Genomic DNA, 26,722 nt, shown 5'->3' with positions numbered 1-26,722 from the left:
AGGTTGATTGTGTAGCCGAAATTAAAGGTACACACTACGGTTCAAATACTCGTAGGTTGAATTTAACGAATTAATGTATCACCAATTGCATACGTTTAGGTATACAGTCTGTTCCCGAGTTACGCGGATTATGGGGACCAGAGAAATCCGCGTATCTCGAATTTCCGCGTATCTCGAATATTGCTTGACACATAGTTTATACTAGGAGTTAAGAGATCGAGCTCTTGTGTACATGCATCATAGAATATTCAAAAATTTTCTTTGTTCATTAATATGAATGCAATGCAAGCGTATTCAAACAACATAAATTGCAGCAAACGAAATAAAAAGCGTAAGTTATGCAAATGTGTAATTTACATATTTATTCGTGTGGTTGTACATCTCAGGAATTTAAATCGATGTAATAAACCCAATCTACTGTCAAACTTTGAAAACCGCGTATCTCCGAATCCGTGTAAGTCGAGAACCGCGTAACTCGAGAACAGACTGTATCGTCGCACAAGAGGTATAGCCTCGACCGAAAAACGAAGCCCGGGGCTCATTTACTTTTTTACCGAAAGAGTCTTTTGTTACACAATTCCTATCAATTAATAAATCGCTTCTTTGTTAATAAAACATGTCACACATGCCCGATGTGAGGAGGTTCGTGTAATTATAGAACACCTTAAATAATAATGTTCCACTACATTTCTTTGGAGAGTTAATGTTTTTTTCTCCATCCTATGTTAAATCGTTAAATCCTAATCATCTGACTCGAATCCGTTAAATGGGATCCAATCCTTTAGAAACCGCCTAGAGATCGATTCTTCGAATCATCCGAATTCCGATTCTACCAGCACTAGTTGCCAGGGGTCACCAGAATGTAAACAAATTTTATTCGTAGCGCTTCGCTTGAATGTACCGGCTTTCTATTTCCGTGATCAGTGTTTCTTGAAAGCTTAAAGTATGGACGAGGATTTAGAGTTTCGTGATATGGTATTGAAAAAATTAACCGAGAGTGGATCTTTGCTGGAAATAAAAGTAAGTTTTCCATGTTTCCTTGCCGTGGGATAAGTTTTGGCTAACAAATCAAAACAAATTCCATTGCAGGCAAAACTACGTGCAGTTTTGTACGATATCATCTCAAAGGAACAACCAGGAATCGATAGTACGAATGAAAGTGACATCAGCTCCAGCACTTTCGAAAAGGACTCCGATTCACAAGTTGACGGGAAAACTTTGGCGTTAGAAATTGTAATAGATATGCTCGAGTCGATGAATTTACAATATACCAAGCAGATCTTCATGGTTGAATCAGGACTAACAAGGACAGCGATGACTAAGGATCAGTTGAATCGTCATTTGGGCCTGAAAATCAACGACACTGATAGCAACACACATCAGCAGCCCGCACTGCTAACATTAATTGAGCAATCTCGAAATCAAGCTGAAGAAAATAGCTGTGAAATCGATACCGTCACCGATTTATCACTGGAAAGCAAGGCGTGTTCTTCGGGAAAGGTGGACGACATCGGCGAAAAGCAAAATATACTACCAAATCAGTGAAATGAGAATTTAGGGACAATTTATCTCTTCATAATTTATTCTCTATTTGGTAAATGAAACAAATAGGGCATTAATGGATTGCCTACGCCGTACTTGTGAGGGCCAGTTAGGGTCAGTTTGCTATAGCTAAACATAGGATACGCTATAATTACATCGGTACCACTAGTTTCGCATAGTTCTATTATCCTTTGAACTGTTCCTGGTGTAAACGTTGCGTTAACGCTCGCGAAACCACGTTCCACGAATCCATAAATCTATCCATGCACATTGCGATGCATTTCTGTAACGATAAGATAGAAAACATTGAAAAAAAAAACCATCACACCTGTGACGGGAAATGTTTATTCCCCTTTACCTGTTCCGAACCGTCCAAGTCTTGGCCCGGTTTGCCGACGCACTTTCTGAAACATTTTTCAGTCATTTTCTGAGACAAATAGAGATAAATACATGTGTTTATTGAACAGCATGAAGACATATTTACTGCTGCATCCACTTACAGTCACTAGCTCCTGAGCATTGGCTATCGCAATCTTCTGTTTGATTGTGCTCATCAGTTCATCTTTCTGGGATGAGGAGAGATTTTCGAGTGAAACGTCCATGGTGCTTCGTCGGGTCGTTTGGTAAATGCTGCAGAATAACTGCTCCCACAAGAACCGCCAATAATTGTAAATATATGTTGGAAAAGAACTACGAGAATGAAATGTATTTCGGTTGTGTAATCGAAACACGCCGGAGAATCTGTCATTTTCGGGTGTCATTTCGCGTATTTGCCTAGAGATGTGCCGGTAAGTTAGCAGTGGAGCTGGTTTGGAGCAATATGAAATTGCTCCAGTTATGAATCACATATTTACCATTCAGTATTGTAAGCATCTGTTTTGATCGTTTGCTTACATTATTTGCTATTAAAACTATATTTTACAGCATGAGGTTTATGAATTTATTTTGTTTAGATTTCTTCGAATGATCGGATCGGTATTATTGCAACCTCGCCACATCCAGCTCTTGGGCCATCGTTTGAACGAGACTTCAGTGTCCTTTTCCAGGAGGAAAAAGTTTGACGTTTCGTCGGCAGAATAATGGCGAAACATTGAAAGCTCCAGGATTTTCCTAGTGCCAAAGGGAAATGAAACAGTGCTGTGAATCGTTTTGAACCTTTTCCAACAAATCGAAATGAATTTTCACCCGGCAGCTCCGGCCTTCAACAACGGGTCCCAACCGGGGGCCGCTTCGATGGCCACAAATAATTTGCCCCAGAACGCAAATCAAACCAGCCACCAGAATGCTCCTCCACTGTCGGACGGTGAAAAATTGACCGCACGGAAAGCTCGCAAAGAGGCGGAACGGCAGAAGAAACAGGCGAAAAAGTATGAGGAGCAGCTGAAAAAGATACGCGGTCCCAAAAGCCAAAAGTTGCAGATTATTGACGAGAGTTTTCTCGAAAAGTACCAGCACGTGCAATCGCTGCCACCGGGGCCGACACTGAAGACAAAGAAGCGCTCGAAAAAAGCACCCACCGACATCGTGCAGATTAATCTATCGGAATGTATTCGGGAGCAGCTGGCCGGTGCCGGGGACCGCACGGAGACGAAGTCGATCATGCCGATCGTACCGATCGTGCCCCAGCAACCCCTGCTGCTGCACAAGGGAAAGCAACGGGAAGTGCCAAAGGAGAAGAAATTAACCCGACTGAAGAAGGACATTATTAAGAGCCGCACAGAAAAGACTGCTGCATCTGAACAGAACGAACGTGGCGCTGAACGAAAGGTTACAAGCGAGGGGACTAAATCCGCCCCGGTACATGTGGATTCGGTTACCGAACCGAAGAAAGATACAGGTCCCGTTAAAACGCACTCGTTTGACGCGGCCGCTCAGCAGAATATGGTCGATTCACCATTTCTTAAGGCAATCGAACGTTGCTGCATTAACGATGGTCCGCCACCAAGTCGGGATTCGATTGAGTATCAGAATGGGTTCCCAGCGCTCAAAACTCCTGCCTCAGTCGCACAAAAAACGACATCACTACGGCATTCGAGAAACTTCAGACCGTAAGCATTTTATGCAGACCGGAGCCTTATTTTCCCGGGCATATCTGATATTTTACACTCTCTTTATACAGGTACTGCGATCATTTTATCACCGATAGTCTGCGCGAGCTAACGGAGGAGATGATTGTAAAGGTCTTTCAATTTCAGTCGAAAGCATATGCCAAAAATCCCATTAAGGCTGTCAGTAATAAGCGCTTCGTGGTGGGTTTCAACGAGGTGCTGAAATATCTGGAACTGCGCAAGGTGCGGCTAGTGTTGATCGCACCCGATCTCGAGCCGAACGACACGATCGATCAGATGGTCAACAACGTGAAAACGCTGTGCCGCCAGAGCCAGGTGCCGTACCTGTTCGCCCTGAAGCGCAGAAAGATTGGATTCCACCTGCTCAAGAAAGCCCCGATCAGTTGCGTTGGGATGCTAAGCTATGCCGGGTGCGAGGACACGGTCAAGCAGATTCTGGACGTCGTTGAGCAGGAGCGCATAAATTATCGTAATTTCATTGCCACTTCCGGTAGCATTTGAGGGCAGCGCCGTAGGTGCGCGAAGCGTTGGCGAACGTTCGTAGCCGGGGTTGCGTTTGAGGTTGCATTTAGCATACCCTTAAGGGATAAACGTATTCTAGTCATTCCATGGCAGTACATATAGTGTATGTGGTTATATAGTGAAACAAACCCTTGCTCGTACCCCAGTCCGTAGGCGGACTCTTTATCTCTTAATTATAATCATGTCTAGCAGGCCCTATAAATGTGAGACTCGCCAATCCGGATCCAAGTGGTTGGAAATGAACCTAGTCATTTGTGTGCGGAAGTGTACAAAATTTCTATTATTACCTACCAAAATAAACGTATTATTAAATATCGAAAAACAGCCCGTCATTCTTCTGCTTCGCCCGTATGTAAAATTCTTTGCTGATATAATTTTTATAATTTACCTTGGCGTACTTGTGAAAATAATTTACACTAGAACATCGATTGCCGGTGGGAAGTAATATTCTTCTTCTTCTTGGTGTAACGACCTCTTGGTCATGCCTGCCCGTTAAGGGCTTACGAGACTTGTTTCCCTGTTGTACGTGGATAGTCAGTCCTCTCGTACAGGGGAGGGTCCGGTCTCGGTTGGGATTCGAACCCACGCCGTCGAGGTGGTGAGCCCCGGCACTCATGGGCCGATTTTCTAACCGGCGCTACCGCTCGGCTGTCGCGGACCCCCTAAGAAGTAATATTACAGCCCGCAATTATTTTATCCGAGCAAAAGCGTAAAATAACTGTATTTTCATTACGAACGACTAACATTTTGATTTTATTTTGTTCGATGTGCAAATATTCTTAATCTGACAAAAATAAGTTCACTTTTTGTACCGAAATTAGTTTCAGTCCTAAGAATAATTTTATGATTTATTTTCTTTTAACCAAGAGATACTTGTTTCAGACTGGTAGAACCATAAAGTCTCTCCCAATTCGTAGCCTGTGAGAACATTATAAATAGAATGGTATTAACTAAAAAGATTTTTGCGTTTTTACTGGATAGAATTAGTTATTACTGGAAATTAATACAAATGTAATTACAAAATATTTCTCAAAAGAAAAAAGCACAGTTGTTATGTACATTTAAAAGCATTTCTGTATTGATTTGTATTGAAAGCAATTTAAGAACATTAAAGAGCTTCAAGAAGAACAATTTTGGACAGGTTTAATTTATTGTTTTTTGTATGATTTATTATTTAGTTACATTACAAATGTATGCTACTTTTTGTCGTTAGACTCGCGCCTTTTCACATATTTAATTTCATGACTGATGAAGAACTCATATTATTACTTTCAGTAGCCACTTCCACCCCACGTGTTGTGTCATTAGTAAATGAAAATGTTTGCAAATCCACCGTATTGCGTAGTGAATGGCTATAAATTAAAACCCCTGCATCACATAAACAGTTCACTGCGTCATTTGTTAATGAAGAGAGTCTTTAAAACTTTATTAGAAAAACACAGGCTCACTGCCACGTTCAACCTCGGTTCCGTACACCTGTTGGCTTGGCAGAGAAGGACTCAAGCAGGTTAATCAATTTGCTAATGATTTCCCCATCAATACTTGATGACACTGTCCACCGCCTCGGGCGCGGTTGATTAATGGTGGATGCGTTTCCTGAGGCACAAACCAGCAGCGAACGTGGACCCAACCCGACTGCACTTGGCGACTGAAACACTGCACGGCGGGTGTGTGTGCCTGTTTTACGGTTGCAACAAAGAAAATTCTCCGGTAGAAAATGGCGGCTGCTCCGACGGTGCCCGGATTGTTACACTCACTGCAGGCACTTTTCTACATTTCGTCCATCTTTGGCGTTGTTCCCTACTCACTGTGGGCGTTCCTGAAACGCCACGTGTTGCAGTTATCAATTGTTGGCAATGTGTATGTAGTGTGCAGCTTGGTGGTCTATACCGGGCTGTATCATGTGGCCACCACAAACTACGTTGATGGTGATTGGGAAAGTAAGTGGATGGCGTTGATTTTTACCAGGCGGATGATCGTGGGTTTTTGAGTTTGGTTTGCTTATCCATTGCAGAAACTTTGACCAACGCCATTGGGATATTTATCATCTACATGGAACCACTGATGATGTGCACGGACATGTTGGCGGCAATGATAAACCAGAAACGATTCATCGAATGCTTCGACCGACTGGGGCGTGTTGATGGGAAGCTGGCCAGCGTGGGAATTCTGCTGGACAATCGGCGTGCAAAGCGAACGTCCATTTTTCTGCTACTAGCAATGCTGCTGTTCGAATCGATCATTACGGTGTACAGTTTCATTTCTTTCGAAACGGTCTACTCGCCGTGGTCAATGATTTGGTTCGTAACTACCATACCGACCGCACTTAACTCGGTCAGCCGCATCTGGTACGTGACGCTGGTGCTGGCCGTTCGCCATCGGTTCAATGCCATGAACGCCCACATGAACGCAATCGCACAAGGGATTCTACACTTCAAGGAGCAGTACGGTGGTGAACCGGAATCGGTCGGTGCGGACATTCCGCTCGACTACCTCGAGCGGGAAATATTCACCGTGTACACGCAGCGCAAGAAACAGCTGCTAGCTGGAACGCCACCGAAAAAGCGAACCCAGCAACCGACTCCGAAAATAATAACCGTCAAACCGTACGAAGGGAAACCGCTTACCCTCGCCGAACCGATCAAGCCGGATGGTGGCTTGCTGCACGGCAGCGCCGTTGTTTTAGCCCCCGGTGCGGCCAAACCAGGGGACACGTTTGGACCGGCACAGGAGTACCTTCCGACGGACCTACGGCAGCGGCCACGCATCGGCCCACGGATGGACAACAAACTGATACTGATCTGTCGGACGCACGATGAGCTGTGCGAAATCGGGAAAATTATCAACCGGATGTACAGCGTGCAGATGCTGATTGCGATGGCGCACGGCTTCGTGACTATAACGGCTCAGTTCTACTTTCTCTACTGCGGTCTCACCGGCCAGGACGTGCCGGTACTGTTCCGGTTTGCTGAGGTGCTGCTACTTTCGGTCGCCTCCATCCTCTACACGGCCCTGAAGTGCGTGGTGCCGATATTTGTCTGCTGGAAGACGAAAACCGATTCCCAGCGCACCGGCATCGAGATGCACTATCTGGCGAACGTGGTGGACGAGTGTCACTGTTACGAGGTGGTCAATCACCTGTCGCTGAAGCTACTGAACCATCATCTCAACTTTAGTGCGTGTGGATTTTTCGACCTGGACATGACCACGTTGTATGCGGTAGGCGCTAGAGAGGAACTTTCGTGCCGATTATTGAATAACATTCTCGTGTATTTTCTTTCTAGATTACCGGTGCCATTACGAGCTATCTTATCATCTTGATCCAATTCAACCTGGCGGCCATTCAAAAATCCAGTACCAACTCAACAGCAATAAGCAACGTCACGTCTACTGCTCTATCGCTAGTGGAAGAAGTTAGCACGGCTATATCGACCTATGTTGCTAATTAATTCGATTGATCACTAGAGTACATTGCTTTGAGACCATGCCTCCAATGCTTTGGAGTGGTCCGCTGGACCGATGATTTTCAAAATGCTACATCTTTGTTATTTTTTATAAACGGTTGTTGCACTTGTGAACTATCTATCGGCGTGTTTGGTTATCTGATGCAACCTTTTTTCAAATGCTCGGACATCCGCTAATGGGATTAGGCCACGCTCCGAAGCGAGTTACTAAGAACGTTCCGTCAAAAGGGTGGGAGGGGGAGGGGGTGAGGGTGGGGGGGGCTATCCTTCGGAGGGTCGCCACAAAAGAAATCGTTCCAATCATTGTACCAATCATACAGCGATAAACTTGGTATGGTAATGTGAAGAAGCTGTCTATGCATGCAATAAAATGCATATTTTTGAGTTTATTTTATGTTTTCACTGAAAAATTATCAATTCCTGAACACACTTTTTGTCGCTATTTTGGTCCACTTTGTTTCTATGTTGGCTCACCTGTGTATTTGTTTTGGTCCACATTAAAAAGGCTTATTTCACATATTATTTAAATCATTTTTACTATTCACCTTTACCTTTTTTAAATAAGTGAGAGTAAATGCTTAGTTTGACGATAACGACGCGCGTCGTTTCGTATCCGCGCATCGTCTCGACACGTAGGTGGCGTCGTTTTGGAACGTCGAGACGGCCAGCCATTTTATCGCTTTTTTCAAAGTGTTGTTTACCTTTTGTATGGGCCAGCGTCGAGAAGTTGGTCGTTTCCGCCCTCCCAATTGTAATACCCTCAATTGTTTCTGCCGAGCAGCACGAACTCGCCAGTGGACCACCATCGGAGCATGTGGGCTTTTGGTGTACAGCTTTGGGTTCTCCCGATACTGAATGCCATCTTCATCGAGGCGTCACCCTTCTCGAGCGGGATGAAGGTGTCCCGTCCGCCCGGTATGCGGATTTTCTGCTCGTACAGCGCTCTACCAGTCCGCTCCGTGGCGTGCGTGATGTAGTGCCGGTTGAACACGGTATCGTGCGTGTCAAACTTGAGCCGTGACGCGAACAGATCGTCCAACGATTGGATCCACGTTGAGGGGCTCTTCAGCAGGGCGACGATATTGGCCGTGTAACTGACTTATAGGAACATCAGCACATCAAGCATCTGCTGGCAGGACGCACCTCTCTACACACATCAGGAGCAGTGTGTCGCGAAAGCGGCGAAAGAAACCCCGGCACGCGTGGATCGGGTGTAGGCAGGATTAGATTGAACCGGTTTCGAACTCCGCTATACACCTACGGAATATCCAATAGCTACAGAATGGAAAGTGAAATGGATTTCTCTTGTCGATTCCATGCAGTAAAGTCCACGGACATTTTGAAAACATACTCTAAAAGGTGTTGGGAGCCTGTGTGTGTATAGCGCCAATTGCCACTCACAGACGACACGCAATTGTCATCTTGTTGATGTGTGCGCCGGCTTCCCGGAAAGCTCCCATGAGCACTCATCCTCTTTGCTCCTCGACCGTTGGCCAGGACGGTATCGTTTTTAGCTAGACTAAGTTATAACGTGTGTAATAATTTATTCATTGATGTTGTGTTTTAGATAATAAATTCCGAGCAACACCAAAGATACAAAAAAAGGAATCGGATAGGATCGAACATGCCAAGAACCTCGACGAAAAGAAATAAAAATTATAAACTAAAATAACTCCCTGTTATTTCGTAGTTCCTTTAGTATAATGATATTGTTTACTGGTAACAAAAACACTTTTTTTTGCAGCTATTTATATATTTATTTAATTCAAATTTTAAACAACACAACAACATATGTTTATGAATGGTAAAATTACAAAATGATTAGATTTTTATAAAACAATTGAACAAAACAACAACAAATATAACTACAATTAGGTACAAAAAAAGAAAGTATGTTAAATGTCCAAAAACCGTAATATGGACGCCGTCATCCTCATTCCTGTTCTGTACGTTCGCAAATTCGTTTTCCTGTTCTTCTTCTAAAATCTCTTCAATCGAGATGCATTCGATTGCGTTTTCTTCTTCAATATTGTCGAGAGAAGGTTGCCAGCCCTGGAAATGAGAGAAACATGTTTTAACATCTAATATTTAGTTTTACCATACGTAAGGTTTTATTTCTTCTCGTACTTACCAACACTTCTTCCTTTTTTCTTGACCGAATACTGTATTCATTTGCGTCATTTTCTTCCTCCAGCTTATCAAAGAAAATATGTTAAATGTCCAAAAACCGAGGAATTTATGCCCCCATCATCATTCCTGTTCTGTAATTCAACAATTTGGTTTTCCTGTTCTTCTTCGAAGATCTCTTCGATCGAGATGCATTCGATTGCGTTTTCTTCTTCAATATCGTCGAGTGAAGGTTGCCAGCCCTGGAAATGAGAGAAACATGCTTTAGCATCTAATATATAGTTTTACCATACGTAAGGTTTTATTTCTTCTCGTACTTACCAACACTTCGTCCTTCTTTCTTGGCCGAATACTGTATTCATTTGCGTCATTTTCTTCCTCCAGATCATCAACATTATCCCCGTCCTCTTTCGGCTCCTTTAAAAAAAGAAAGTATGTTAAATGTCCAAAAACCGAGGAACTTACGCCCTCATCGTCATTCCTGTTCTTTAATTCAACAATTTGGTTTTCCTGTTCTTCTTCGAAGATCTCTTCGATCGAGATGCATTCGATTGCGTTTTCTTCTTCAATATCGTCGAGTGAAGGTTGCCAGCCCTGGAAATGAGAGAAACATGCTTTAGCATCTAATATATAGTTTTACCATACGTAAGGTTTTATTTCTTCTCGTACTTACCAACACTTCGTCCTTCTTTCTTGACCGAATACTGTATTCATTAGCGTCATTTTCTTCCTCCAGCTTATCAAAGAAAATATGTTAAATGTCCAAAAACCGAGGAATTTATGCCCCCATCGTCATTCCTGTTCTGTAATTCAACAATTTGGTTTTCCTGTTCTTCTTCGAAGATCTCTTCGATCGAGATGCATTCGATTGCGTTTTCTTCTTCAATATCGTCGAGTGAAGGTTGCCAGCCCTGGAAATGAGAGAAACATGCTTTAGCATCTAATATATAGTTTTACCATACGTAAGGTTTTATTTCTTCTCGTACTTACCAACACTTCGTCCTTCTTTCTTGGCCGAATACTGTATTCATTTGCGTCATTTTCTTCCTCCAGATCATCAACATTATCCCCGTCCTCTTTCGGCTCCTTTAAAAAAAGAAAGTATGTTAAATGTCCAAAAACCGAGGAACTTACGCCCTCATCGTCATTCCTGTTCTTTAATTCAACAATTTGGTTTTCCTGTTCTTCTTCGAAGATCTCTTCGATCGAGATGCATTCGATTGCGTTTTCTTCTTCAATATCGTCGAGTGAAGGTTGCCAGCCCTGGAAATGAGAGAAACATGCTTTAGCATCTAATATATAGTTTTACCATACGTAAGGTTTTATTTCTTCTCGTACTTACCAACACTTCGTCCTTCTTTCTTGACCGAATACTGTATTCATTAGCGTCATTTTCTTCCTCCAGCTCATCAATATTATCCTCGTCCTCTTTCGACTCCTTTAAAAAAAGAAAGTATGTTAAATGTCCAAAAACCGAGGAATTTACGTCCCCATCGTCATTTCTGTTCTTTAATTCAACAATTTGGTTTTCCTGTTCTTCTTCGAAGATCTCTTCGATCGAGATGCATTCGATTGCGTTTTCTTCTTCAATATCGTCGAGTGAAGGTTGCCAGCCCTGGAAATGAGAGAAACATGTTTTAGCATCTAATATATAGTTTTACCATACGTAAGGTTTTATTTCTTCTCGTACTTACCAACACTTCGTCCTTCTTTCTTGGCCGAATACTGTATTCATTTGCGTCATTTTCTCCCTCCAGATCATCAACATTATCCCCGTCCTCTTTCGGCTCCTTTAAAAAAAGAAAGTATGTTAAATGTCCAAAAACCGAGGAACTTACGCCCTCATCGTCATTCCTGTTCTTTAATTCAACAATTTGGTTTTCCTGTTCTTCTTCGAAGATCTCTTCGATCGAGATGCATTCGATTGCGTTTTCTTCTTCAATATCGTCGAGTGAAGGTTGCCAGCCCTGGACATGAGAGAAACATGTTTTAGCATCTAATATTTAGTTTTACCATACGTAAGGTTTTATTTCTTCCTTTACTTACCAACACTTCGTCCTTCTTTCTTGGCCGAATACTGTATTCATTTGCGTCATTTCCTTCCTCCAGCTCATCAACATTATCCTCGTCGTCTTCAGGCACATTTTCTTTCTCCACCTCAATCACATTTTCCACGTCTAACTCGATGCCATTTTCTTCCCCGAGCTCTTCAACATTATCCTCGTCGTCTTCAGGCTCAATTTCTTTCTCCAGCTCAATCACATTTTCTACGTCCAACTCAATGCAATTTTCTTCCCCGAGCTCATCAACATTATCTTCGTCCTCTTCAGGTTCATTTTCTTTCTCCAGCTCAATCACATTTTCTACGTCCAGCTCAATGCCATTTTCTTCCCCAAGCTCAACAAGATTATTTTCGTCCTCTTCAGGCTCCTTCTGACACCTGAAACAACAGAAGAAATCTTTGAATCTCATTCCGTATGATTTTAGCATCTGTATCTAATCGCTACAAATGCTCAAATAATGAAATACGTATACTGCGATTGACTTATAGACTGTTTCGAAGGCCGCAAATTACATTTCATAGTCTACTAGATGCAATCGGTTTGATTTTACATTTTCGCAATTTCTATTTAGGTCTCAGTGCACACTGAGGTTCCAGTTAGCACCAGCGTTCAACATGGTAAACCATCTGAGGTGTATATTTACTACGTGTAATGTTTTCGTTTTATCTTACTAACCAAAATTTGTTTTTTCTTGGCCTGTGGCTGTTGAATTTGTTGGCGTTGACATGGCCAGTTGGTGAACTGGTGCCGGTAAGCAGATATTAATCAAGAATAGAATTTACGAAAACTTCGTTGGGCACATACTGAAAACTATCAACAACAAAACAATATGAATCGAATCCAGAAAAAGCAGTGAAAACATTTGAATGAAGTTGTAACCAGGCGGTTATCCGAGCGGGCGCGAAGGTGGACCCGACCGAGTGCGTCGTCGTTTGTCACGCGAGAATTTCCGCCGGATTTGGAGGTCCGTCGATTTTGGTATCAACGTGTCCGGCCCGTGTTGTGACGTGCCAACAACGGTGCGATCGACGTATGATACTTCAATCTCGAGTTAGGTCAAACCGAGAACCCGGTCCGCAGCGTGACGTGCCGCTAACGGAGAGGTGTTCCGCGAGTTATCCTTAACTCCTTTTGGACGAGGAATTGGGGTGCTTTAGTGTGAAACTTGTTGAATTTCTCAAAGTTCCGTCCGAGCCGTGACGTGCCGACATCGGAGAGAAGCCTTTGGAATTTTCTCAAAGTTAGGGAAGGTTCTTACGAGAAGCCGGTCTGCAGCGTGACGTGCGGTTGGACAGGTTAAAAGGCGTTGGATGTACGATCTTTCTCGTAGTTGATTTCAGTTAAGCGCGCAAGTTCTTCCGAAGGTTCCCTATCGTAAAGTATAAAAAATATGTTTCCGGCGCGATTTTCTGCGCCTGGCGATCTCGCCGCACTTTAAAGGGGATATTCGACCTCTATTCTTTCAAATTTAATTTCTGCCATAATTCGGTTAAGCGAAATCCTAAAAAATAAACGAAACATATCGTCCGTTCGTAACAGAATTTGTGCTGAGTGTACCGAAACGATGGACGGTATTTCAAGAGATTGGTAGAATTGGTGAAAAGAACACAGATGTTTCTCCATCGAAGCGAAATGAACCCCTATTGTCCGAAATCGTGTTTAGCATAGAACACGATTGTTTTAAACAGGGCTCGGCAAACAATTTATAAAGAGTCAGATGATTAAAAAAATATGTGGGGGTCCGCGACAGCCGAGCGGTAGCGCCGGTTAGAAAATCGGCCCATGAGCGCCGGGGCTCACCACCTCGAAGGCGTGGGTTCTCGAATCCGATCCGAGACCGGACCCTCCCCTGTACGAGAGGACTGACTATCCACGTACAACAGGGAAACAAGTCTCGTAAGCCCTTAACAGGCAGGCATGACCAAGAGGTCGTTACGCCAAGAAGAAGGTCTAAATTTTCTTACGGGCTGGATAAAACCAGTTGACCGACCCCTGCTATAGAAGTAAGGAAAAACCTTTGGATTTGAACCGATCTGTTTTCGTTTGCATCCTACTAGTGGAGGTTAGAATGAGAGAATTAAATCATAGTCAACAGGTGTACTAAACCATAATCATTAGCGGTTAAAAATTACCTTCCGCTTGAGGGTTTGATTGCGTTGTGTCTGTGAGCTAAGGTTTCAGAAAAATTTAAAAACATTTTCAGTTGTTTACTACGTTTTGAAGAACAGAAAATTGAAAACCCGTGAAATTGATAGGATTAGATTGAACCGGTTTCGAACTCCGCTATACACCTACGGAATATCCAATAGCTACAGAATGGAAAGTGAAATGGATTTCTCTTGTCGATTCCATGCAGTAAAGTCCACGGACATTTTGAAAACATACTCTAAAAGGTGTTGGGAGCCTGTGTGTGTATAGCGCCAATTGCCACTCACAGACGACACGCAATTGTCATCTTGTTGATGTGTGCGCCGGCTTCCCGGAAAGCTCCCATGAGCACTCATCCTCTTTGCTCCTCGACCGTTGGCCAGGACGGTATCGTTTTTAGCTAGACTAAGTTATAACGTGTGTAATAATTTATTCATTGATGTTGTGTTTTAGATAATAAATTCCGAGCAACACCAAAGATACAAAAAAAGGAATCGGAAAGGATCGAACATGCCAAGAACCTCGACGAAAAGAAATAAAAATTATAAACTAAAAAAACTCCCTGTTATTTCGTAGTTCCTTTAGTATAATGATATTGTTTACTGGTAACAAAAACACTTTTTTTTGCAGCTATTTATATATTTATTTAATTCAAATTTTAAACAACACAACAACATATGTTTATGAATGGTAAAATTACAAAATGATTAGATTTTTATAAAACAATTGAACAAAACAACAACAAATATAACTACAATTAGGTACAAAAAAAGAAAGTATGTTAAATGTCCAAAAACCGTAATATGGACGCCGTCATCCTCATTCCTGTTCTGTACGTTCGCAAATTCGTTTTCCTGTTCTTCTTCTAAAATCTCTTCAATCGAGATGCATTCGATTCTGTAATTCAACAATTTGGTTTTCCTGTTCTTCTTCGAAGATCTCTTCGATCGTTCTGTTCTGTAATTCAACAATTTGGTTTTCCTGTTCTTCTTCGAAGATCTCTTCGATCGAGATGCATTCGATTGCGTTTTCTTCTTCAATATCGTCGAGTGAAGGTTGCCAGCCCTGGAAATGAGAGAAACATGTTTTAGCATCTAATATTTAGTTTTACCATACGTAAGGTTTTATTTCTTCTCGTACTTACCAACACTTCGTCCTTCTTTCTTGGCCGAATACTGTATTCATTTGCGTCATTTTCTTCCTCCAGATCATCAACATTATCCCCGTCCTCTTTCGGCTCCTTTAAAAAAAGAAAGTATGTTAAATGTCCAAAAACCGAGGAACTTACGCCCTCATCGTCATTCCTGTTCTTTAATTCAACAATTTGGTTTTCCTGTTCTTCTTCGAAGATCTCTTCGATCGAGATGCATTCGATTGTGTTTTCTTCTTCAATATCGTCGAGTGAAGGTTGCCAGTCCTGGAAATGAGAGAAACATGCTTTAGCATCTAATATATAGTTTTACCATACGTAAGGTTTTATTTCTTCTCGTACTTACCAACACTTCGTCCTTCTTTCTTGGCCGAATACTGTATTCATTTGCGTCATTTTCTTCCTCCAGATCATCAACATTATCCCCGTCCTCTTTCGGCTCCTTTAAAAAAAGAAAGTATGTTAAATGTCCAAAAACCGAGGAACTTACGCCCTCATCGTCATTCCTGTTCTTTAATTCAACAATTTGGTTTTCCTGTTCTTCTTCGAAGATCTCTTCGATCGAGATGCATTCGATTGCGTTTTCTTCTTCAATATCGTCGAGTGAAGGTTGCCAGCCCTGGACATGAGAGAAACATGTTTTAGCATCTAATATATAGTTTTACCATACGTAAGGTTTTATTTCTTCCTTTACTTACCAACACTTCGTCCTTCTTTCTTGGCCGAATACTGTATTCATTTGCGTCATTTCCTTCCTCCAGCTCATCAACATTATCCTCGTCGTCTTCAGGCACATTTTCTTTCTCCACCTCAATCACATTTTCCACGTCTAACTCGATGCCATTTTCTTCCCCGAGCTCTTCAACATTATCCTCGTCGTCTTCAGGCTCAATTTCTTTCTCCAGCTCAATCACATTTTCTACGTCCAACTCAATGCAATTTTCTTCCCCGAGCTCATCAACATTATCTTCGTCCTCTTCAGGTTCATTTTCTTTCTCCAGCTCAATCACATTTTCTACGTCCAGCTCAATGCCATTTTCTTCCCCAAGCTCAACAAGATTATTTTCGTCCTCTTCAGGCTCCTTCTGACACCTGAAACAACAGAAGAAATCTTTGAATCTCATTCCGTATGATTTTAGCATCTGTATCTAATCGCTACAAATGCTCAAATAATGAAATACGTATACTGCGATTGACTTATAGACTGTTTCGAAGGCCGCAAATTACATTTCATAGTCTACTAGATGCAATCGGTTTGATTTTACATTTTCGCAATTTCTATTTAGGTCTCAGTGCACACTGAGGTTCCAGTTAGCACCAGCGTTCAACATGGTAAACCATCTGAGGTGTATATTTACTACGTGTAATGTTTTCGTTTTATCTTACTAACCAAAATTTGTTTTTTCTTGGCCTGTGGCTGTTGAATTTGTTGGCGTTGACATGGCCAGTTGGTGAACTGGTGCCGGTAAGCAGATATTAATCAAGAATAGAATTTACGAAAACTTCGTTGGGCACATACTGAAAACTATCAACAACAAAACAATATGAATCGAATCCAGAAAAAGCAGTGAAAACATTTGAATGAAGTTGTAACCAGGCGGTTATCCGAGCGGGCGCGAAGGTGGACCCGACCGAGTGCGTCGTCGTTTGTCACGCGAGAATTTCCGCCGGATTTGGAGGTCCGTCGATTTTGGTATCAACGTGTCCGGCCCGTGTTGTGACGTGCCAACAACGGTGCGATCGACGTATGATACTTCAATCTCGAGTTAGGTCAAACCGAGAACCCGGTCCGCAGCGTGACGTGCCGCTAACGGAGAGGTGTTCCGCGAGTTATCCTTAACTCCTTTTGGACGAGGAATTGGGGTGCTTTAGTGTGAAACTTGTTGAATTTCTCAAAGTTCCGTCCGAGCCGTGACGTGCCGACATCGGAGAGAAGCCTTTGGAATTTTCTCAAAGTTAGGGAAGGTTCTTACGAGAAGCCGGTCTGCAGCGTGACGTGCGGTTGGACAGGTTAAAAGGCGTTGGATGTACGATCTTTCTCGTAGTTGATTTCAGTTAAGCGCGCAAGTTCTTCCGAAGGTTCCCTATCGTAAAGTATAAAAAATATGTTTCCGGCGCGATTTTCTGCGCCTGGCGATCTCGCCGCACTTTAAAGGGGATATTCGACCTCTATTCTTTCAAATTTAATTTCTGCCATAATTCGGTTAAGCGAAATCCTAAAAAATAAACGAAACATATCGTCCGTTCGTAACAGAATTTGTGCTGAGTGTACCGAAACGATGGACGGTATTTCAAGAGATTGGTAGAATTGGTGAAAAGAACACAGATGTTTCTCCATCGAAGCGAAATGAACCCCTATTGTCCGAAATCGTGTTTAGCATAGAACACGATTGTTTTAAACAGGGCTCGGCAAACAATTTATAAAGAGTCAGATGATTAAAAAAATATGTGGGGGTCCGCGACAGCCGAGCGGTAGCGCCGGTTAGAAAATCGGCCCATGAGCGCCGGGGCTCACCACCTCGAAGGCGTGGGTTCTCGAATCCGATCCGAGACCGGACCCTCCCCTGTACGAGAGGACTGACTATCCACGTACAACAGGGAAACAAGTCTCGTAAGCCCTTAACAGGCAGGCATGACCAAGAGGTCGTTACGCCAAGAAGAAGGTCTAAATTTTCTTACGGGCTGGATAAAACCAGTTGACCGACCCCTGCTATAGAAGTAAGGAAAAACCTTTGGATTTGAACCGATCTGTTTTCGTTTGCATCCTACTAGTGGAGGTTAGAATGAGAGAATTAAATCATAGTCAACAGGTGTACTAAACCATAATCATTAGCGGTTAAAAATTACCTTCCGCTTGAGGGTTTGATTGCGTTGTGTCTGTGAGCTAAGGTTTCAGAAAAATTTAAAAACATTTTCAGTTGTTTACTACGTTTTGAAGAACAGAAAATTGAAAACCCGTGAAATTGATAGGATTAGATTGAACCGGTTTCGAACTCCGCTATACACCTACGGAATATCCAATAGCTACAGAATGGAAAGTGAAATGGATTTCTCTTGTCGATTCCATGCAGTAAAGTCCACGGACATTTTGAAAACATACTCTAAAAGGTGTTGGGAGCCTGTGTGTGTATAGCGCCAATTGCCACTCACAGACGACACGCAATTGTCATCTTGTTGATGTGTGCGCCGGCTTCCCGGAAAGCTCCCATGAGCACTCATCCTCTTTGCTCCTCGACCGTTGGCCAGGACGGTATCGTTTTTAGCTAGACTAAGTTATAACGTGTGTAATAATTTATTCATTGATGTTGTGTTTTAGATAATAAATTCCGAGCAACACCAAAGATACAAAAAAAGGAATCGGAAAGGATCGAACATGCCAAGAACCTCGACGAAAAGAAATAAAAATTATAAACTAAAAAAACTCCCTGTTATTTCGTAGTTCCTTTAGTATAATGATATTGTTTACTGGTAACAAAAACACTTTTTTTTGCAGCTATTTATATATTTATTTAATTCAAATTTTAAACAACACAACAACATATGTTTATGAATGGTAAAATTACAAAATGATTAGATTTTTATAAAACAATTGAACAAAACAACAACAAATATAACTACAATTAGGTACAAAAAAAGAAAGTATGTTAAATGTCCAAAAACCGTAATATGGACGCCGTCATCCTCATTCCTGTTCTGTACGTTCGCAAATTCGTTTTCCTGTTCTTCTTCTAAAATCTCTTCAATCGAGATGCATTCGATTCTGTAATTCAACAATTTGGTTTTCCTGTTCTTCTTCGAAGATCTCTTCGATCGTTCTGTTCTGTAATTCAACAATTTGGTTTTCCTGTTCTTCTTCGAAGATCTCTTCGATCGAGATGCATTCGATTGCGTTTTCTTCTTCAATATCGTCGAGTGAAGGTTGCCAGCCCTGGAAATGAGAGAAACATGTTTTAGCATCTAATATTTAGTTTTACCATACGTAAGGTTTTATTTCTTCTCGTACTTACCAACACTTCGTCCTTCTTTCTTGGCCGAATACTGTATTCATTTGCGTCATTTTCTTCCTCCAGATCATCAACATTATCCCCGTCCTCTTTCGGCTCCTTTAAAAAAAGAAAGTATGTTAAATGTCCAAAAACCGAGGAACTTACGCCCTCATCGTCATTCCTGTTCTTTAATTCAACAATTTGGTTTTCCTGTTCTTCTTCGAAGATCTCTTCGATCGAGATGCATTCGATTGTGTTTTCTTCTTCAATATCGTCGAGTGAAGGTTGCCAGTCCTGGAAATGAGAGAAACATGCTTTAGCATCTAATATATAGTTTTACCATACGTAAGGTTTTATTTCTTCTCGTACTTACCAACACTTCGTCCTTCTTTCTTGGCCGAATACTGTATTCATTTGCGTCATTTTCTTCCTCCAGATCATCAACATTATCCCCGTCCTCTTTCGGCTCCTTTAAAAAAAGAAAGTATGTTAAATGTCCAAAAACCGAGGAACTTACGCCCTCATCGTCATTCCTGTTCTTTAATTCAACAATTTGGTTTTCCTGTTCTTCTTCGAAGATCTCTTCGATCGAGATGCATTCGATTGCGTTTTCTTCTTCAATATCGTCGAGTGAAGGTTGCCAGCCCTGGACATGAGAGAAACATGTTTTAGCATCTAATATTTAGTTTTACCATACGTAAGGTTTTATTTCTTCCTTTACTTACCAACACTTCGTCCTTCTTTCTTGGCCGAATACTGTATTCATTTGCGTCATTTCCTTCCTCCAGCTCATCAACATTATCCTCGTCGTCTTCAGGCACATTTTCTTTCTCCACCTCAATCACATTTTCCACGTCTAACTCGATGCCATTTTCTTCCCCGAGCTCTTCAACATTATCCTCGTCGTCTTCAGGCTCAATTTCTTTCTCCAGCTCAATCACATTTTCTACGTCCAACTCAATGCAATTTTCTTCCCCGAGCTCATCAACATTATCTTCGTCCTCTTCAGGTTCATTTTCTTTCTCCAGCTCAATCACATTTTCTACGTCCGGCTCAACGCCATTTTCTTCCCCAAGCTCAACAAGATTATTTTCGTCCTCTTCAGGCTCCTTCTGACACCTGAAACAACAGAAGAAATCTTTGAATCTCATTCCGTATGATTTTAGCATCTGTATCTAATCGCTACAAATGCTCAAATAATGAAATACGTATACTGCGATTGACTTATAGACTGTTTCGAAGGCCGCAAATTACATTTCATAGTCTACTAGATGCAATCGGTTTGATTTTACATTTTCGCAATTTCTATTTAGGTCTCAGTGCACACTGAGGTTCCAGTTAGCACCAGCGTTCAACATGGTAAACCATCTGAGGTGTATATTTACTACGTGTAATGTTTTCGTTTTATCTTACTAACCAAAATTTGTTTTTTCTTGGCCTGTGGCTGTTGAATTTGTTGGCGTTGACATGGCCAGTTGGTGAACTGGTGCCGGTAAGCAGATATTAATCAAGAATAGAATTTACGAAAACTTCGTTGGGCACATACTGAAAACTATCAACAACAAAACAATATGAATCGAATCCAGAAAAAGCAGTGAAAACATTTGAATGAAGTTGTAACCAGGCGGTTATCCGAGCGGGCGCGAAGGTGGACCCGACCGAGTGCGTCGTCGTTTGTCACGCGAGAATTTCCGCCGGATTTGGAGGTCCGTCGATTTTGGTATCAACGTGTCCGGCCCGTGTTGTGACGTGCCAACAACGGTGCGATCGACGTATGATACTTCAATCTCGAGTTAGGTCAAACCGAGAACCCGGTCCGCAGCGTGACGTGCCGCTAACGGAGAGGTGTTCCGCGAGTTATCCTTAACTCCTTTTGGACGAGGAATTGGGGTGCTTTAGTGTGAAACTTGTTGAATTTCTCAAAGTTCCGTCCGAGCCGTGACGTGCCGACATCGGAGAGAAGCCTTTGGAATTTTCTCAAAGTTAGGGAAGGTTCTTACGAGAAGCCGGTCTGCAGCGTGACGTGCGGTTGGACAGGTTAAAAGGCGTTGGATGTACGATCTTTCTCGTAGTTGATTTCAGTTAAGCGCGCAAGTTCTTCCGAAGGTTCCCTATCGTAAAGTATAAAAAATATGTTTCCGGCGCGATTTTCTGCGCCTGGCGATCTCGCCGCACTTTAAAGGGGATATTCGACCTCTATTCTTTCAAATTTAATTTCTGCCATAATTCGGTTAAGCGAAATCCTAAAAAATAAACGAAACATATCGTCCGTTCGTAACAGAATTTGTGCTGAGTGTACCGAAACGATGGACGGTATTTCAAGAGATTGGTAGAATTGGTGAAAAGAACACAGATGTTTCTCCATCGAAGCGAAATGAACCCCTATTGTCCGAAATCGTGTTTAGCATAGAACACGATTGTTTTAAACAGGGCTCGGCAAACAATTTATAAAGAGTCAGATGATTAAAAAAATATGTGGGGGTCCGCGACAGCCGAGCGGTAGCGCCGGTTAGAAAATCGGCCCATGAGCGCCGGGGCTCACCACCTCGAAGGCGTGGGTTCTCGAATCCGATCCGAGACCGGACCCTCCCCTGTACGAGAGGACTGACTATCCACGTACAACAGGGAAACAAGTCTCGTAAGCCCTTAACAGGCAGGCATGACCAAGAGGTCGTTACGCCAAGAAGAAGGTCTAAATTTTCTTACGGGCTGGATAAAACCAGTTGACCGACCCCTGCTATAGAAGTAAGGAAAAACCTTTGGATTTGAACCGATCTGTTTTCGTTTGCATCCTACTAGTGGAGGTTAGAATGAGAGAATTAAATCATAGTCAACAGGTGTACTAAACCATAATCATTAGCGGTTAAAAATTACCTTCCGCTTGAGGGTTTGATTGCGTTGTGTCTGTGAGCTAAGGTTTCAGAAAAATTTAAAAACATTTTCAGTTGTTTACTACGTTTTGAAGAACAGAAAATTGAAAACCCGTGAAATTGATAGGATTAGATTGAACCGGTTTCGAACTCCGCTATACACCTACGGAATATCCAATAGCTACAGAATGGAAAGTGAAATGGATTTCTCTTGTCGATTCCATGCAGTAAAGTCCACGGACATTTTGAAAACATACTCTAAAAGGTGTTGGGAGCCTGTGTGTGTATAGCGCCAATTGCCACTCACAGACGACACGCAATTGTCATCTTGTTGATGTGTGCGCCGGCTTCCCGGAAAGCTCCCATGAGCACTCATCCTCTTTGCTCCTCGACCGTTGGCCAGGACGGTATCGTTTTTAGCTAGACTAAGTTATAACGTGTGTAATAATTTATTCATTGATGTTGTGTTTTAGATAATAAATTCCGAGCAACACCAAAGATACAAAAAAAGGAATCGGAAAGGATCGAACATGCCAAGAACCTCGACGAAAAGAAATAAAAATTATAAACTAAAAAAACTCCCTGTTATTTCGTAGTTCCTTTAGTATAATGATATTGTTTACTGGTAACAAAAACACTTTTTTTTGCAGCTATTTATATATTTATTTAATTCAAATTTTAAACAACACAACAACATATGTTTATGAATGGTAAAATTACAAAATGATTAGATTTTTATAAAACAATTGAACAAAACAACAACAAATATAACTACAATTAGGTACAAAAAAAGAAAGTATGTTAAATGTCCAAAAACCGTAATATGGACGCCGTCATCCTCATTCCTGTTCTGTACGTTCGCAAATTCGTTTTCCTGTTCTTCTTCTAAAATCTCTTCAATCGAGATGCATTCGATTGCGTTTTCTTCTTCAATATCGTCGAGTGAAGGTTGCCAGCCCTGGAAATGAGAGAAACATGTTTTAGCATCTAATATATAGTTTTACCATACGTAAGGTTTTATTTCTTCTCGTACTTACCAACACTTCGTCCTTCTTTCTTGGCCGAATACTGTATTCATTTGCGTCATTTTCTTCCTCCAGATCATCAACATTATCCCCGTCCTCTTTCGGCTCCTTTAAAAAAAGAAAGTATGTTAAATGTCCAAAAACCGAGGAACTTACGCCCTCATCGTCATTCCTGTTCTTTAACTCAACAATTTGGTTTTCCTGTTCTTCTTCGAAGATCTCTTCGATCGAGATGCATTCGATTGTGTTTTCTTCTTCAATATCGTCGAGTGAAGGTTGCCAGCCCTGGAAATGAGAGAAACATGCTTTAGCATCTAATATATAGTTTTACCATACGTAAGGTTTTATTTCTTCTCGTACTTACCAACACTTCGTCCTTCTTTCTTGGCCGAATACTGTATTCATTTGCGTCATTTTCTTCCTCCAGATCATCAACATTATCCCCGTCCTCTTTCGGCTCCTTTAAAAAAAGAAAGTATGTTAAATGTCCAAAAACCGAGGAACTTACGCCCTCATCGTCATTCCTGTTCTTTAATTCAACAATTTGGTTTTCCTGTTCTTCTTCGAAGATCTCTTCGATCGAGATGCATTCGATTGCGTTTTCTTCTTCAATATCGTCGAGTGAAGGTTGCCAGCCCTGGACATGAGAGAAACATGTTTTAGCATCTAATATTTAGTTTTACCATACGTAAGGTTTTATTTCTTCCTTTACTTACCAACACTTCGTCCTTCTTTCTTGGCCGAATACTGTATTCATTTGCGTCATTTCCTTCCTCCAGCTCATCAACATTATCCTCGTCGTCTTCAGGCACATTTTCTTTCTCCACCTCAATCACATTTTCCACGTCTAACTCGATGCCATTTTCTTCCCCGAGCTCTTCAACATTATCCTCGTCGTCTTCAGGCTCAATTTCTTTCTCCAGCTCAATCACATTTTCTACGTCCAACTCAATGCAATTTTCTTCCCCGAGCTCATCAACATTATCTTCGTCCTCTTCAGGTTCATTTTCTTTCTCCAGCTCAATCACATTTTCTACGTCCAGCTCAATGCCATTTTCTTCCCCAAGCTCAACAAGATTATTTTCGTCCTCTTCAGGCTCCTTCTGACACCTGAAACAACAGAAGAAATCTTTGAATCTCATTCCGTATGATTTTAGCATCTGTATCTAATCGCTACAAATGCTCAAATAATGAAATACGTATACTGCGATTGACTTATAGACTGTTTCGAAGGCCGCAAATTACATTTCATAGTCTACTAGATGCAATCGGTTTGATTTTACATTTTCGCAATTTCTATTTAGGTCTCAGTGCACACTGAGGTTCCAGTTAGCACCAGCGTTCAACATGGTAAACCATCTGAGGTGTATATTTACTACGTGTAATGTTTTCGTTTTATCTTACTAACCAAAATTTGTTTTTTCTTGGCCTGTGGCTGTTGAATTTGTTGGCGTTGACATGGCCAGTTGGTGAACTGGTGCCGGTAAGCAGATATTAATCAAGAATAGAATTTACGAAAACTTCGTTGGGCACATACTGAAAACTATCAACAACAAAACAATATGAATCGAATCCAGAAAAAGCAGTGAAAACATTTGAATGAAGTTGTAACCAGGCGGTTATCCGAGCGGGCGCGAAGGTGGACCCGACCGAGTGCGTCGTCGTTTGTCACGCGAGAATTTCCGCCGGATTTGGAGGTCCGTCGATTTTGGTATCAACGTGTCCGGCCCGTGTTGTGACGTGCCAACAACGGTGCGATCGACGTATGATACTTCAATCTCGAGTTAGGTCAAACCGAGAACCCGGTCCGCAGCGTGACGTGCCGCTAACGGAGAGGTGTTCCGCGAGTTATCCTTAACTCCTTTTGGACGAGGAATTGGGGTGCTTTAGTGTGAAACTTGTTGAATTTCTCAAAGTTCCGTCCGAGCCGTGACGTGCCGACATCGGAGAGAAGCCTTTGGAATTTTCTCAAAGTTAGGGAAGGTTCTTACGAGAAGCCGGTCTGCAGCGTGACGTGCGGTTGGACAGGTTAAAAGGCGTTGGATGTACGATCTTTCTCGTAGTTGATTTCAGTTAAGCGCGCAAGTTCTTCCGAAGGTTCCCTATCGTAAAGTATAAAAAATATGTTACCGTCGCGATTTTCTGCGCCTGGCGATCTCGCCGCACTTTAAAGGGGATATTCGACCTCTATTCTTTCAAATTTAATTTCTGCCATAATTCGGTTAAGCGAAATCCTAAAAAATAAACGAAACATATCGTCCGTTCGTAACAGAATTTGTGCTGAGTGTACCGAAACGATGGACGGTATTTCAAGAGATTGGTAGAATTGGTGAAAAGAACACAGATGTTTCTCCATCGAAGCGAAATGAACCCCTATTGTCCGAAATCGTGTTTAGCATAGAACACGATTGTTTTAAACAGGGCTCGGCAAACAATTTATAAAGAGTCAGATGATTAAAAAAATATGTGGGGGTCCGCGACAGCCGAGCGGTAGCGCCGGTTAGAAAATCGGCCCATGAGCGCCGGGGCTCACCACCTCGAAGGCGTGGGTTCTCGAATCCGATCCGAGACCGGACCCTCCCCTGTACGAGAGGACTGACTATCCACGTACAACAGGGAAACAAGTCTCGTAAGCCCTTAACAGGCAGGCATGACCAAGAGGTCGTTACGCCAAGAAGAAGGTCTAAATTTTCTTACGGGCTGGATAAAACCAGTTGACCGACCCCTGCTATAGAAGTAAGGAAAAACCTTTGGATTTGAACCGATCTGTTTTCGTTTGCATCCTACTAGTGGAGGTTAGAATGAGAGAATTAAATCATAGTCAACAGGTGTACTAAACCATAATCATTAGCGGTTAAAAATTACCTTCCGCTTGAGGGTTTGATTGCGTTGTGTCTGTGAGCTAAGGTTTCAGAAAAATTTAAAAACATTTTCAGTTGTTTACTACGTTTTGAAGAACAGAAAATTGAAAACCCGTGAAATTGATAGGATTAGATTGAACCGGTTTCGAACTCCGCTATACACCTACGGAATATCCAATAGCTACAGAATGGAAAGTGAAATGGATTTCTCTTGTCGATTCCATGCAGTAAAGTCCACGGACATTTTGAAAACATACTCTAAAAGGTGTTGGGAGCCTGTGTGTGTATAGCGCCAATTGCCACTCACAGACGACACGCAATTGTCATCTTGTTGATGTGTGCGCCGGCTTCCCGGAAAGCTCCCATGAGCACTCATCCTCTTTGCTCCTCGACCGTTGGCCAGGACGGTATCGTTTTTAGCTAGACTAAGTTATAACGTGTGTAATAATTTATTCATTGATGTTGTGTTTTAGATAATAAATTCCGAGCAACACCAAAGATACAAAAAAAGGAATCGGAAAGGATCGAACATGCCAAGAACCTCGACGAAAAGAAATAAAAATTATAAACTAAAAAAACTCCCTGTTATTTCGTAGTTCCTTTAGTATAATGATATTGTTTACTGGTAACAAAAACACTTTTTTTTGCAGCTATTTATATATTTATTTAATTCAAATTTTAAACAACACAACAACATATGTTTATGAATGGTAAAATTACAAAATGATTAGATTTTTATAAAACAATTGAACAAAACAACAACAAATATAACTACAATTAGGTACAAAAAAAGAAAGTATGTTAAATGTCCAAAAACCGTAATATGGACGCCGTCATCCTCATTCCTGTTCTGTACGTTCGCAAATTCGTTTTCCTGTTCTTCTTCTAAAATCTC

The 26,722-nt window shown here is 41.8% G+C and overlaps 7 protein-coding genes across 7 annotated transcripts; 3 read left to right on the top strand and 4 right to left on the bottom strand.

Moving 5' to 3' along the window:
- The first annotated feature begins 897 nt into the window (after positions 1-897).
- LOC131261084 (uncharacterized) lies at positions 898-1,564 on the top strand. The gene is made up of 2 exons (XM_058262993.1): positions 898-1,020; positions 1,090-1,564. Exons 1-2 carry the CDS (start codon positions 946-948, stop codon positions 1,543-1,545), a joined length of 531 nt encoding a protein of 176 aa, XP_058118976.1. The 5' UTR covers positions 898-945; the 3' UTR covers positions 1,546-1,564.
- A 123-nt stretch (positions 1,565-1,687) lies between these two features.
- LOC131261085 (mitochondrial import inner membrane translocase subunit Tim13) lies at positions 1,688-2,290 on the bottom strand. The gene is made up of 3 exons (XM_058262994.1): positions 2,043-2,290; positions 1,901-1,969; positions 1,688-1,825 (listed from the first exon to the last, which is right to left on the bottom strand). Exons 1-3 carry the CDS (start codon positions 2,142-2,144, stop codon positions 1,727-1,729), a joined length of 270 nt encoding a protein of 89 aa, XP_058118977.1. The 5' UTR covers positions 2,145-2,290; the 3' UTR covers positions 1,688-1,726.
- Positions 2,291-2,596: 306 nt separating this feature from the next.
- Positions 2,597-4,555, top strand: LOC131261083 (selenocysteine insertion sequence-binding protein 2). Its single transcript, XM_058262992.1, has 2 exons — positions 2,597-3,590; positions 3,662-4,555. The coding sequence occupies exons 1-2, from the start codon at positions 2,716-2,718 to the stop codon at positions 4,110-4,112; spliced, it is 1,326 nt and encodes a 441-aa protein (XP_058118975.1). The 5' UTR covers positions 2,597-2,715; the 3' UTR covers positions 4,113-4,555.
- A 1,295-nt stretch (positions 4,556-5,850) lies between these two features.
- Positions 5,851-7,582, top strand: LOC131260989 (gustatory receptor for bitter taste 66a). Its single transcript, XM_058262863.1, has 3 exons — positions 5,851-6,073; positions 6,148-7,352; positions 7,418-7,582. The coding sequence occupies exons 1-3, from the start codon at positions 5,851-5,853 to the stop codon at positions 7,580-7,582; spliced, it is 1,593 nt and encodes a 530-aa protein (XP_058118846.1).
- A 775-nt stretch (positions 7,583-8,357) lies between these two features.
- Positions 8,358-12,196, bottom strand: LOC131260980 (probable serine/threonine-protein kinase kinX). Its single transcript, XM_058262850.1, has 13 exons — positions 11,771-12,196; positions 11,563-11,691; positions 11,419-11,514; positions 11,211-11,339; positions 11,067-11,162; positions 10,859-10,987; positions 10,715-10,810; positions 10,540-10,635; positions 10,398-10,460; positions 10,190-10,318; positions 10,046-10,141; positions 9,826-9,966; positions 8,358-8,660 (listed from the first exon to the last, which is right to left on the bottom strand). The coding sequence occupies exons 1-13, from the start codon at positions 12,194-12,196 to the stop codon at positions 8,358-8,360; spliced, it is 1,929 nt and encodes a 642-aa protein (XP_058118833.1).
- A 2,615-nt stretch (positions 12,197-14,811) lies between these two features.
- Positions 14,812-16,209, bottom strand: LOC131260970 (uncharacterized). The gene is made up of 6 exons (XM_058262838.1): positions 15,784-16,209; positions 15,576-15,704; positions 15,432-15,527; positions 15,224-15,352; positions 15,080-15,175; positions 14,812-15,000 (listed from the first exon to the last, which is right to left on the bottom strand). The coding sequence occupies exons 1-6, from the start codon at positions 16,207-16,209 to the stop codon at positions 14,812-14,814; spliced, it is 1,065 nt and encodes a 354-aa protein (XP_058118821.1).
- Positions 16,210-18,824: 2,615 nt separating this feature from the next.
- On the bottom strand, positions 18,825-24,108 carry LOC131260950 (probable serine/threonine-protein kinase kinX). Its single transcript, XM_058262816.1, has 12 exons — positions 23,683-24,108; positions 23,475-23,603; positions 23,331-23,426; positions 23,123-23,251; positions 22,979-23,074; positions 22,727-22,899; positions 19,797-20,190; positions 19,589-19,717; positions 19,445-19,540; positions 19,237-19,365; positions 19,093-19,188; positions 18,825-19,013 (listed from the first exon to the last, which is right to left on the bottom strand). Exons 1-12 carry the CDS (start codon positions 24,106-24,108, stop codon positions 18,825-18,827), a joined length of 2,082 nt encoding a protein of 693 aa, XP_058118799.1.
- Between the last annotated feature and the right edge of the window lie 2,614 nt (positions 24,109-26,722).

The sequence above is a fragment of the Anopheles coustani genome, chromosome 3 (genome assembly GCF_943734705.1).
Source record: "Anopheles coustani chromosome 3, idAnoCousDA_361_x.2, whole genome shotgun sequence".
Taxonomy (NCBI): domain Eukaryota; kingdom Metazoa; phylum Arthropoda; class Insecta; order Diptera; family Culicidae; genus Anopheles; species Anopheles coustani.
The sequence above is the reverse complement of the archived record's forward strand: the minus strand, read 5'-3'. Positions and strand labels throughout refer to the sequence as shown.

Bases quoted from the DNA above. Each gene is read 5' to 3' on its own strand.
- LOC131260980 (XM_058262850.1), bottom strand. From the start codon at position 12,196: ATGAGATTCAAAGATTTCTTCTGTTGTTTCAGGTGTCAGAAGGAGCCT. The intron at 11,692-11,770 runs GTAAGTAAAGGA...TCTCATGTCCAG, and splicing joins GAAAGAAGGACGAAGTGTTG to GGCTGGCAACCTTCACTCGA. The intron at 9,967-10,045 runs GTAAGTACGAGA...TCTCATTTCCAG, and splicing joins GAAAGAAGGACGAAGTGTTG to GGCTGGCAACCTTCACTCGA.
- LOC131261085 (XM_058262994.1), bottom strand. From the start codon at position 2,144: ATGGACGTTTCACTCGAAAATCTCTCCTCATCCCAGAAAGATGAACTG. The intron at 1,970-2,042 runs GTAAGTGGATGC...TATTTGTCTCAG, and splicing joins ATGCTCAGGAGCTAGTGACT to AAAATGACTGAAAAATGTTT. The intron at 1,826-1,900 runs GTAAAGGGGAAT...TTATCGTTACAG, and splicing joins ACTTGGACGGTTCGGAACAG to AAATGCATCGCAATGTGCAT.
- LOC131260970 (XM_058262838.1), bottom strand. From the start codon at position 16,209: ATGAGATTCAAAGATTTCTTCTGTTGTTTCAGGTGTCAGAAGGAGCCT. The intron at 15,528-15,575 runs GTAAGTTCCTCG...CTTTTTTTAAAG, and splicing joins ACAGGAATGACGATGAGGGC to GAGCCGAAAGAGGACGGGGA. The intron at 15,176-15,223 runs GTAAGTTCCTCG...CTTTTTTTAAAG, and splicing joins ACAGGAATGACGATGAGGGC to GAGCCGAAAGAGGACGGGGA.
- LOC131261084 (XM_058262993.1), top strand. From the start codon at position 946: ATGGACGAGGATTTAGAGTTTCGTGATATGGTATTGAAAAAATTAACC. The intron at 1,021-1,089 runs GTAAGTTTTCCA...ATTCCATTGCAG, and splicing joins GATCTTTGCTGGAAATAAAA to GCAAAACTACGTGCAGTTTT.
- LOC131260989 (XM_058262863.1), top strand. From the start codon at position 5,851: ATGGCGGCTGCTCCGACGGTGCCCGGATTGTTACACTCACTGCAGGCA. The intron at 6,074-6,147 runs GTAAGTGGATGG...TATCCATTGCAG, and splicing joins CGTTGATGGTGATTGGGAAA to AAACTTTGACCAACGCCATT. The intron at 7,353-7,417 runs GTAGGCGCTAGA...TTTTCTTTCTAG, and splicing joins ACATGACCACGTTGTATGCG to ATTACCGGTGCCATTACGAG.
- LOC131260950 (XM_058262816.1), bottom strand. From the start codon at position 24,108: ATGAGATTCAAAGATTTCTTCTGTTGTTTCAGGTGTCAGAAGGAGCCT. The intron at 19,541-19,588 runs GTAAGTTCCTCG...CTTTTTTTAAAG, and splicing joins ACAGGAATGACGATGAGGGC to GAGCCGAAAGAGGACGGGGA. The intron at 19,014-19,092 runs GTAAGTACGAGA...TCTCATTTCCAG, and splicing joins GAAAGAAGGACGAAGTGTTG to GGCTGGCAACCTTCACTCGA.
- LOC131261083 (XM_058262992.1), top strand. From the start codon at position 2,716: ATGAATTTTCACCCGGCAGCTCCGGCCTTCAACAACGGGTCCCAACCG. The intron at 3,591-3,661 runs GTAAGCATTTTA...CTCTTTATACAG, and splicing joins CATTCGAGAAACTTCAGACC to GTACTGCGATCATTTTATCA.